This window comes from Pterocles gutturalis, unplaced genomic scaffold (assembly GCF_000699245.1).
Source record: "Pterocles gutturalis isolate BGI_N339 unplaced genomic scaffold, ASM69924v1 scaffold15612, whole genome shotgun sequence".
Lineage (NCBI taxonomy): Eukaryota > Metazoa > Chordata > Aves > Pterocliformes > Pteroclidae > Pterocles > Pterocles gutturalis.
Genome location: NW_010110463.1, coordinates 17,224 through 29,114, shown reverse-complemented (window position 1 = coordinate 29,114; position 11,891 = coordinate 17,224). Strand labels below are relative to the sequence as shown.

General features: G+C 37.6%; 1 protein-coding gene across 1 annotated transcript in view; it reads left to right on the top strand.

Annotated features, from left to right (window-relative positions):
* The window catches only part of LOC104461709 (formin-1-like), a gene marked incomplete at its 3' end in the record, with an annotated part of 1,899 nt that extends 845 nt beyond the window's left edge, over window positions 1-1,054 (top strand). The window contains exon 2 of the mRNA XM_010073387.1: window positions 10-1,054. Coding sequence (XP_010071689.1) covers window positions 10-1,054 — 1,045 coding nt within the window. The remainder of the gene's footprint in view (window positions 1-9) is intronic.
* Window positions 1,055-11,891: the final 10,837 nt, after the last annotated feature.

Below are 11,891 nucleotides of genomic sequence, written 5' to 3'. Positions count from 1 at the left end.
GTTACGAAGGTACAACAGAGTGTCACTTTGGTAAAGTCATCTCGGGACAGTCTATCTAACAAACCTGAGACATTAAATCAATCTGCTGCTGCCAAAAGCTTGAGAAGTAGCAAGCGTGCTGAGCCGGTATGCAAGGTGAAACCAGGAACCACAGCTGATGCTGGAGTACAGGATTCAGAAGCTTGTGTTAAAAAAGTTGCCAAACCCCATGCAGAGTCTTTAGTTGGTTTTCATGGAGATAAAGAAACCATTTCTCCTGTTCTCACAACAGTACAAAATGAGTTTATATCAGGAACTGATGTATACTCTGTAGATGAAGCTGCCGGAAACTCTAAAAACGCTGGGCTGCAGGAGAAGGAGCAAGACGGCTCTAGTTTGCAGAACAAAGCAGAGAGAGTGCACATTACTGATGAGTCATGCAACCTTGTGGGAGCAGTCAATAAAGCTCTTCTGAAAGTTATACGGAGTGACAGTTTAGATGAAGCTGCAGAATGGAAGAGACTGCAACAAATTACAAGAGTAGACAGAAACCTGCCAGGCTCAATATATGAGAAAAGAACCACAGCATCCCGGGGAAGCAGCAAGCATTTATTTTTGAACCTGCCTGTAAATGAAAGTCCTGATATTTCTCAGACAAGTAACAATGTTAAACTGGAAGAGAAAAGGCTGCATTCACCCTCGTTAGTAGCCGTGAGTAATGTTTTTAGTAATTCATATCCGCTATCTAATACGCACAAACAAATGTCACCTATTCCTTCTCCATTATCTTCGAGACTGCCTAGCCCGCAGCTGCATCATCGGATTCTCCCGTTACCAACACAGAACGCCGAGGACGAATCTATGTTCTGCGACTATGGCAGTGGGAGGCATGGTGCTATGAACCTCTCTTTCGGTGATTTGGAGCCACAGTTTTATGTGAAGTTTTCTGAACCTGGAGAATTGGGATTTGCCACCAGACAACCAGGCCCGCACCAGAATGCAACTGCAGGGCATTTGGAAAAGCATGGTGTACAAGAAAAATTAACTCCACAGACACAGCAGAATCTCTGTCCAGGTCAGTCCTATTTCATATATTTTTAAACTAACAGAATGGACCAGCTATGAAAGTGCTGGAGTGGTTTTTTTAATACTAGCCTTTAATAATAAATAGCAAGTTTGCAATGCAAGTAGTTTTCATTACTTAAGGACTGAATGAAAAGTTGTTGAATTTTTTAAACAAAAGTTATAGCTATAGAAGACTTCCTTTCAGATGCATTTTTTTATGTCAGCTTATATTGTCCTGTTGTTACTGAATGACCTCTTAACCAAAGTTATTTAAATATTTTTCTATATGAAATGAAAGTTTACATGCTTATTTTCCCGCTTTTCCTGTGCAGAGTCTGGCAAAATGTTATGATAATATTTATTATCTAAAATGTTCTTTTTAGTTTGGCTTCACTGACAGAATATTGTCTGGGCAAGCTAATTTACATTGCCTTGAGCATAGGACTGATGCTTTAACCATTTAGCTACAAGAGGCTGATGTAATTTCTGTAACAACAAAAGGCTTGTTTTTAAAAGGATTGCATGCAGGAGTCATGTTGCAATGTATTTAACTGCAGTGCGTGGGTTTATTTATAAATATATACTGTGAATACAAAAATGCATAAATATATGGCATACTGAATAGCTGTCTTTGTTAGCTAGAACATCAGCACCTATACCTTACGTTTTTTTTCTCTCTAAGAAACGGGGAGGCTGGAGGACCTAATTCTGCAGTGGTCTAGGTGTGGCTTAGGCTGGAACCAATGTGTCATAGGGAGGGCTGCCAATGCAAAGTGACATGATTGCATTATCAATGGTAAAGGGGTGCTGATTTGCAGCCTTATCACTTTTCAAGAAAAATAGCATAATTTTCTATAGTTTGAAATTAAAAGAGAAACTAGAAAAAAATATGGAAAAAAACCTACTGATATATGTATTTTTTAGTATTTACCTAGACTTAAGCCTCTTTCCTATTCCCACCCCTGCTTCCCTTTAAAGTGTGTTTGTGTCTTATGTCATACTTTTGGCTGATTCAAGTCACTAAAATGGCACAAAAATATTATCTCTCTTATTTTTTGAGGGGTGGCAGGGGGGTGGTGGTGGGTAGTCTGCCATTTTAGTTGCCTAAGTTGCCTCTGCAGTGTGGCCCAATGAGTGACTGCCAGAGCTGGTGCAAGATGAGTTACAAGATTCTTCAGTCTAAACCAGGGAGGAAGACATGGGCATAAGGAAGAGGGTTTCCAAAGGGGAAGTGTGTAGGGATGTGAAACCATTACCTTAGCCAAATGGTGTTGAATACTGCCTATGAGGGTTCTATTTATGCCTGCTACTTCTAGAAGCTGCTTTAGTTCCACTCAAGACTACATCAAATTTAGAGTGTTGTTTGGTGATGTGACAAAGCTGATGTAAATGCTCATTGCCAGCAAAAAAAGATGGGTGCTATGGTCTTGTTCTTTCATTCTTTTCTTGTTTCCTGTTGTGCTGCCTTGTCCTACCCCCTCATTACTTCTTGTATTCATTGTACCTTTTGGTGAGCTGGTTTAGCTCACAAAACCAGCAGAAAATTTCTCCCCTTTATAAGACTAAAGTAGCGTGGCCAATATTTTTATCCCTGCTTTCCAGTAGTATTTCTAAATTTTTTTTTTATCATTTAGGACTATTGGATGTGGAACTGAACCTATTATGCTGCACTCGTGTGCTGGTTTTGCCTGGGATAGAGTTAATTTTCTTCATAGTAGCTTCTATGGTGCTATGTTTTGAATTTGTGATGAGAACGGTGTTGATAACACACTAGTGTTCCAGCTTGTGCTGAGCGGTGTTTGCACAGCATCAATCCCTTCTCGGTTTCTCACTCAGCGCCCCCAGTGAATAGACTTGGGGGTGTGCAATAGGCTGGGAGGGGACACAACCAGGCAGATGACCCAAACTAACTAAAGAGATATTCCCTGCCATATAATGTCATGCTCAACAATAAAAGCGGAAAGAGGAGGCTTTAGGGGCCTTAGCCATCTTTTGCTCAGGAACTGGCAGGGCATTGGTCTACCCATGGGAGGTGGTGAGTGATTGCTTTTGCATCATGTGTTTTGTTTTGTTTTCATCCCTCACTTATTAAACAAATTGTTTGTTTGTTTTATTTTGACCCCTAAATATTCTCTTTTTTATTTTTCCTTTCCTCCTTCCCTTGTCTCACTTGGGGTGGGGAGGAAGTGAGTGACTGTGTGGTGCTTCTCTGCCCACTGGGGTTAACCCACACCAGCTCTATAAGAAACAAAACAAATCACATACACACAAATAGCATATGATGGCTGAAAATCATGGCTACTAAGCAGAAACATCTTTGTGGGGAAAAACAAAGTGCAGGCAAAACAAGACCTTAATTCTTATTTACAGTTATCTTGCAACATTAATACAGACAGAAACTATCACTGCAACTTTCTGAAAGATGTAATACTATTCTGGATTGGTTGGTTGTTTTTTTCATTTTCATATATGATTGCATGCTAGCATTATTACCGCTGTGTTAGAAAATCTGTAAGGAAAAGTTTCTTACTTTGCTGGCATATATAACACTGTAGGTATGTCTCTGGATCTGGGATAATATGACTTTCCATTTTGTTTTGAACCAGGGGTGGAGTCATTCTTATTGACAGAGTATTGGGAGTACCACCCTTCCGTAAACTGACATAAGTAATAACTAACTTCTGTAGTGCAGTGGGTCAAGTGATGTGTATCCCAATTTAGGCAACGTAAGTTATGTTAGATTTACAGCTGTTAATTTGCAGTCCTGGTTTGAACCTTATCAGATTCCTCCCATGTGTGAAGAGCAAAATTCAAGACTATTGTCCAGGTTTGTCTTTAATGGGGTGCTATTGTGAAACGATTCCTTTCAAATCAAGCCTCTTATTAAATTGTGTAAGTATCTACAATGAATCTAAGAAGTATGGAGAATTTTGGTTGACTCTTTATCAGTCAGGTTGGATGAAGGATTTATTTCATGTCAAGAATGCTGATCTTGTGAATGGCTTTTCAGAGTTATATTGCTGTCACAGTTTGCACTAATTCATATTGCAAAACATTTGGAGCCTTTTATTATCTGTGTAACTTTGTATTTGGAAAATTTCATGAATGGTTAAAAAAATTAATTTATTAGTTTAAATAATAAATTGGACTTATTAAACAGCTCTACACATAATTGTAACTCTCTTTTCTGATTGTTTCAAATCATGATTCTTCACTTCCTTTCTGGATGATTGGAGAATATTCCTGCAGTCTAAACTGAAACATTTAGCTATAGCAGAGTGCCCTTATTTCTGTACTTCCACTTTTTCTGCAAGTTCACTTTCTTCACAGCAAATATTTATGGTACAGATCTCATAGGTTCATTATGCAAGGTTCTACCAGTAATTAATTTAAAAGTACAGTTTTCTGGTTCTTCCTGTTGAAGCGCAACTGCTGGCCATGGGAACAAGCCACAGCTTTTATCTTAGCAAGTTAATCGTTAACTGGGAAGAATTTATAGTTCAACAATATTTAGCAATTTTCTCTTTAAGTGGGACTGGGAATTGACATTCCTATATTTGCATTTCAAATCTCAATTATCAAAGTTCTAAGCAAAAGCTTTAGAATAAATTAAAGAAATAAACTGTTCAGCTTCAAGCAGCAAAAACAAAAGTACAAACACTAAAATTTCTCATAAAAAGGCATTTATTAAATCCTCAGAAACATACTTCCTGCATTTCTATAGGAAGTTATTTCTACTCTAACAAAAAATACATTATGCTTTTGTAGCCCTGGAGAAGCCAAGCTTGCTTTTGAACTGTCCTCAATATATCTGAATATCTATCTCAGGGAAAGATTTTCTGAGACCTTTTAGTTCCTGACTTTGTTTCTCTCTTAAATTTTTCACAGTGGTAGAAAAAACTAGGGAGAAAATTTTCAGAGCTGTTTTATTTAATTAGTATGGAATAACATCAATATTCTGTTTCACTAAGTATTATCTGAAAGAGGCGAAATATTAGTGATATTTTTGGCAGTCATTGAAGTGAATTTGATTCAGAGCAGGAAACTTAAAATAAAAATCTCTGGTTATGACGTAGGCTCTATGACTTAGGGCAAGTCAGCCAAGACATCCCATTATTCCAGGACAGTGACTGGTGACTCTGCTTTGAGTCAGGATGAGGCTGGGATGGGTCATTCACCACACTTTCTGTTTTACATGTTAGTGCTGCTGTGGAAAAAGAATAAGAAACTGGCAAGGGGAAATGGTGAAAGAGAACAAATGAGAAGAATGGTGTTACCCTACCTCCCCAGCAAATGAACATTGCTCCTTTTTTTGGTATCTAGTAGTTGTGAAAGAGGAATATATACAACAAAGGTCCCTTCCAACCCAAACCATTCTAGGATTCTATGAAAAACAGAAGTCTGAAGTTAGTAGGACTGTAAAGAAACTGAAATTAACGTTGGGATAGAACTGAATGACTAAGGCTTGTGTCAGGTAAAATGTCTGAGTTTAACGGCACTGAAGGGGACAGGTGTGATCTCTCCTTATTATCTTACCTTCTCCCAGCAAATGCCTCCTCTCTCACTATCCCTCCCCTTCTTTGGAACAACTTGGGTGTTTTTCTTGCTTTTTGGTAATTTGAGTAAGATCACTAAGCAAGCTGAAAAGAGCCAGCAAGGAGAGAGGTCAGTGGCGTTTGCTGGTTTAGAGAGCTGAAGGGTTCACTAGTGGTCTGATGAAAACCAAAGCTAGGGTGAGGGAGGACATGAAGGTGTGCTGTCAGGAGGCAAAAAAGGACAAGTGGGCGAGGCCACCCTTGCTGCAGCAGGGAATCATTAGCTCTCCAAAACCTCAGTTACACCCCAAAACTGTAAGCCAGGAGGCTGTCTGAGACTGGCTAAAAATAAAAGCTGTTTGGAGTAGGAGACACAAGGTGAATGAAGGTGGATGAGGATGCAGAGAGACTGTGACCTTTCAAGTGGATGGTGTTAATAATGAAGCAGGAAGAACAAGAGAGCGTGGACACTTGAGAAAGGGGAACTCCAATGCACTGGGTAGGGAGTGTGGCCTTGGCTAGGATGGAGAATAGGAGTGAAGTATCACAAAACAAGTGGAGCATGGCAGATTAGAGTTGAGATAATTTTTTTTTGGGGGGAAAGTGTGCAAAAAAGATCTGTAACCATTAGAATATACATCACAGACGTAAACCTAACAGTTTTGCTGGCAATTCGTGAAGTCAGTGTGTAATACCATATGGAATTTTCGAGATGCAGGGAAGAGAAAGGAGGAAGAAAAAGCAGGATTAGGTAAAGGGTTTTGGTTTTAAAGTTTTACAAGTTATAATGCTTATTGGGATGTAATCTTAACTACTGGAAGAGGTTGGTGAATACAATTCTTCAGATTATTTCTCAAATCATTTTGTTTAATTGACTAGTAAGATATATACCCAAGAGTTCCTTCTAATATATTCTGGATGTAATTGTAGCTGCACCTATCCCTGCTGGTTACTAGATGGAGAATGTTGTGTTTGGTTGTTACTGCCAATGAGAATTTTATGGCAGCAATTCACTTTCCATTAGAAAGAATTGAAAATGAGCATTCTGGCAATTTTGTGTGGTTGTCACAAATTATGCTCTGCCGTTTGAAAACATGCCAACAGCCAATGGCTATCTCTGTGAAATCCATTTTACAGTGTTATAAGTACTTTAACCTATAAAGGACTGTTTACTATAATATGGATAAATACTTGAATAAGTATTATTCTGAAATTGGTCTAAGATTGTGAATACTCATATTTTAGTCCTCAAAAGTTTTTAAGGGAATTAAAAGCACAAAATGATATTTTTATTTCAGTACTTCACCCACTGGTGGCTGGAGGAGCAGTTTTCGTAACTGTGCTCTGAGGGTCTGAGGGTTGTGCTACTCCTTAGGGCTTTTAACTGACAGTTAAAACTGGGTTTTCCCAGTTTTCCTGGGTTCATTTGTGTTTGCAATGTAAACATAGCTTACTTACATGTGGAAAAGAATACTCTGACCCTAAAAATATAGCAGTTATGTAGTCTTAGTTCTACATGTCTGTTTAAATTTCAAACATTAAAGTAGCAGATCGAGTAAGCTTTAGTTTTGAATTTGTTTGGGTGTATTATCATTAACCACAAAAATTATCTGTCACAGTGGCAGTGCTAGAAAGCTTGTAATTTAAAAATGGGATGCAGGCAATGTTTTATCCTAGATATTTAATGAAAGTAGCAAAAATAATGAATATAAAGTTAATATTTGAATTTAATTTTGTCTTATCCTAACCTAACTAATTCTTTAAGCTGAAAAGGGGCAAATAAAGTCAGTTAAGAGAAATTAAATAACAAGACCTTATAATGTGTTCCTGAACCACGGTTTTTGGAAAATGAAGTTTCATATAAACAAAACTCTGTTTGAAGGCTCTTATAACAGGAGACAGATGGTATTATATTGTTTTTGATGTTCCTTTTATAAGGAAGGGAAGGGTTTATAAATATCTTCTCTTAATTGAAGTGGTTCAGAGAATTGCTAATTAGCATTTTAAAAGCACTATAGCGTTCTTTCCATAACAAGTATGCACTTTATGAGGTAAGTTTGCATATAGATCACATGAAAACATGATGCATAGTTTCTCACAGATAATTCACATGAAAGTAGTATACGTGAGTGTGTTGTTTCACTAAAACCAGCTTATTCAGAGTGCATGTTCTTTGAAGATGCTATAAAGGAGTTAAGAATTAAGAGACTGGTGTAAGAAAAGATAATAAATCATAGAAACTCAGAGTCATTTAGGTTGGAAGGGACCTCTTGACATCATCTAGTCCAACCATGTGCTTAAGCAGGGTCACCTAGAGCAGGTTGCCCAGGCCTGCTTCCAGTAGTGTTTTGAATTTCTCAAAGGATGGTAGCTGAACAACCTCTCTAGGCAACCAGTGTCAATGCTTGGTCACTCTCACAGTAGGAGAGTGTTTTCTTACGTTCAGGTGGAATGAAGTACATATTAATTTGTGCCCATGGTACTGTTAGCCTTTTTTTTTTTTTTTTTTTTTTTTGCTGCAAGGGTGTCTTGCTGGCTCCTGTTTAACTTGCTGGCCACCAGGACCCCGAGGTTATTTTCTGCAAAGCTGTTTTCCAGCCTATTGAACCCCAGCATGCACTGGAGCCTGGGGTTGTTCCTCCCCAGGTGCAGGAATTTGCACTTCCCCTTGTTGAACATCATGAGGTTCCTGTCAGCCCATTTCTCCAGCCTGCAGCGGTCCCTCTGGATGGCAGCACAACCCTCTGGTGTATTAGCCACTCCTCCCACTTCTGTCCTATCAGCAGACTTGCAAAGGGTGCATTCTGTCCCATTGTCTGGGTCACTAATGAAGACCTTGAACAGTATTGGCTCCAGTATTGACACCACAAGTTTGTTGCCTGGTTTCAACCACTAGTTTCAAGAGGAATTAGTGCCACTCACGACAACCCTCAGGGCCTGGTCATTCAGACAGTTTTTAATCCATCTGTGTCCACTTATCTAACCTGTCCTTTGTCAGCTTGATGATGAGACAATGTCAAAGGGTTTACTAAAGTAAAGGTAAACAACATACACTGTTCTCACCTTGTCCATCAAGCTAATCACCTCATTGTAGAAGGCAATGAGGTTGATCAAGTATGATTTCGCCTTTGTAAATCTGTGCTGACTACTCTCTATCTTGTCCTTCATGTGTTTGAAAATGCTTCCCAGGAGGATTTTCTCCATCACCTTTCCAGGGACTGAGGTGAGAATGACTGGCCTGTAGTTCCTTGGATCTTCCTTCTTGAAGATAAGAGTGATATTTGCTCTCTTCCAGTCTTCAGGAACCTCTGCCGATTGCCATGGCCATCAATGATAATAAAGAGTGGCCTCATAATGACAATGGCCAGCTCCCACAGCACTTGTGGGTGCAACCTCTTTGGCCCCATGAATTTATGTGCATCCAGATTGTTCAAATGCCCCCTAACCTAGTCCTCCTCCATTGAGGGTAAGTCTTCTTTGCTCCGGAGTTTCACTCTGATCTCAGGAACCTGGGATTCCTGAAGGCAGGTTTTACTGGTGAAGTCTGAGATGAAGAAGGCATTGAGTACTTTGGTTTTCTCCATGTCATTTGTCAACAGTTCCCCTCTTCCATTCATCAGTTATTTAATTGGTAATTTTTCATGGTTTTCCAAATGTGAATAGTCTTTTCACAGCTTTTCTAAACAGAGTGAGCTCATAAGTGCATCAAATTTATGAGATTAATTATGAAAATAATGTTCAAAAGTTTGGAATCCAAACTTGGATCATATAAATCCTGTCAGTCTATTTTGAGTATTTAAAGTTATTGCCTTCCTTTTCTGACTATGAAATTATACAGTTTGGATTAATAGTAATGAAATTTTATGTTAAATCTGTTAGTGTGTTAATAGAACCAATATAATTCAGTACTATACACACTTGTGGGGTAGCAGTCATGAGTTCTATTTTTCCCTCAGTGTTTTTCCTGTGGATTATCATCTCTGCAAAATTCTATTACCATCTCAGTGTTGTCAATACTGTTAACTTCTATTCCAACCTTGTTTCTTTTTGCTCAGTCTAAAACCTTGATGAGTCCCGAATATTTTGTAGGAATTGAGTTACCTAAGGACTCAGTACAGCTAAAATGGAGGCAATTATTTCTGAGGTCTTTCCAGATAGTGGCTTTCTGAATCATAGTAACACAACTATCCTGACTGCCACTTAGGTCTGTAAAATAGATATTCTCTTTGATATGGATTTCTGTTGCTCCTTCTTCTGTAGACTGTTCCAGGCTGTACCTAAAATTTTCTAGTTGTCTGTGTGTCCTTTCTAGATATGTAATCTTGCAGAATCCACTAATAGTATGTCCAACTAAAATCACAGTCAGTATATAGCTCTTTAGAGGATCTTTATTTTGCTGTTATATTCAATGCGGTTACAGTCTATTATGATTTCCTTCAAGGACATCATCGTATGTTCTCTATTGAGTCTTATGATACATGGTAATGATAAAAGATCATTAATACTTCTTCCCAGTGAAGCCAAAATCTTTTTCGTAGTAGTGTAAACAACATAAGGCAATGCTGCATTGAAACTGTAGGTTTATGTCAGTTTGAAATGAATGTAGACAGGACTGGAAGTTCAAGACAAAGTCTCTGAGTTAAAAAGATCCTCTGAAGACTGACCTTGATAGATGCTGTGAACAAACAGCTCCTGTTTTAGTTGAATGACTTCCCAGCATGACACGCTTAAGCAACAGTTATATTTTCATCTCTCTTTGTAACATGTGACTCTTCAGTCAAAGGCAATCAGTGAGGGGAAACCAAGTGAATTAAACTGGAATGAAAAACTATAGACAGCTTAATGTTTTATGCTGGTCATAGATTAACAATTTTCTGTTTCATGGGAGGGAGAAAAGGCCAAAACATTCACACTGATTTACAGTTTGTGCACTCAGTTTAAGAAACTTACTGTAATGAAATGGACGTATTTTTTCATCAGCATAAAAATAATTTTTTGAAGTAAAATACTGGCATAATGTGGAAGTTGTCATTTGTTATATCTGCATGTATTCTCTTGGCCATTTAAACAAGTTGATAGAAATGGTTCAGCTGAGATTTTTCTTGATGGATCAGGATGATATATAAACGGAGATCAAATTCAAGTATTTACCTCTGTAAGTATAAATTAATAATGTATATAGGAATTTTTTAAAGCTATAATAGCTACTTTTTGGTATTTTGTCTCTGAAAAAGTGACGTTGCACCAAATCCAACTTGTAAAAGTGGGGAAAAAAATCTGCTGAACACTATTTCATTATTTAGATATGACATTAAATCTCTAATAATACCTTTAAATGATACTTATAAGTAGTGAATATTATTTAGGAGTCATAGCATTAAAATACCGCACCTAGTGGTTTAATGATGTATTTAATTGTTTGTGTCAGAGGAATTTCCCTTTGGAATTAGATTATGACTACCCCTACATTTAGATTATGGCAGCCTCTCATCTGCTCCAAGTGTTTAAGATTTTCCAGAGCATAGTCAAAGATGTCTTCAGGGTTGTGTGTTACATTGCTGCTATCAGTGAGGTGAAAATAGGACAGCAGAAAGTCGAGAACTGTGGGATGTGTTTTACAGGAAGAATTTTAAAGGTTGAGTGAGATTACTCTTTATCAGAACAAGAGGTGAGTAAGGAAGGAAATATAAATAATTCACAGTCCCTCACCTGAGTGACATTCTCTATATATATTTTTTGTCAGACAGCTAGCAGCCTTCTGAAAATTATTTTCTAGGTGAATAATAAAACTCAGCTAATATACTAAGAATAAAAGACCAGCTCTGGCTGGTAATACATCTTTTTGCATAGACAGAATAGTCTCGTAGAAGGCCTAAGTATTTATTTGCAATGCATTTGTACCCTAATTTCATTTCATATGCTTCTTTTGTGGGATATGGACCTAATAATTTTTGTACTAGTTTACTAAAACAGGTTATTCTTTAAATCTGACACTATGTGAAACTATAGTTTTAAATACTGAGTAAGATAAATACCACCATATAAATTCCCAGGAATAGTTTGCACCTTTCTTTCTTGTGATTCATTTGTATTCTACTTTTATACTTATTTTGCAAGTTATACTTAATTATGCAAAAATTAAAGATGTTTGTCATCCAAACCTGTGAAGAAAAATGTTAGCAAATACTACTTCAGTTTTTCACTTTTTTTCAAAAATGTCTTACTTTTTAGCCTTCAGTCTTCTGTTTTGTCATTTAATTTATAATCTGAGGGGCAGTGTTCCATTTCAATATTTTTCTTATATTTTTCCAA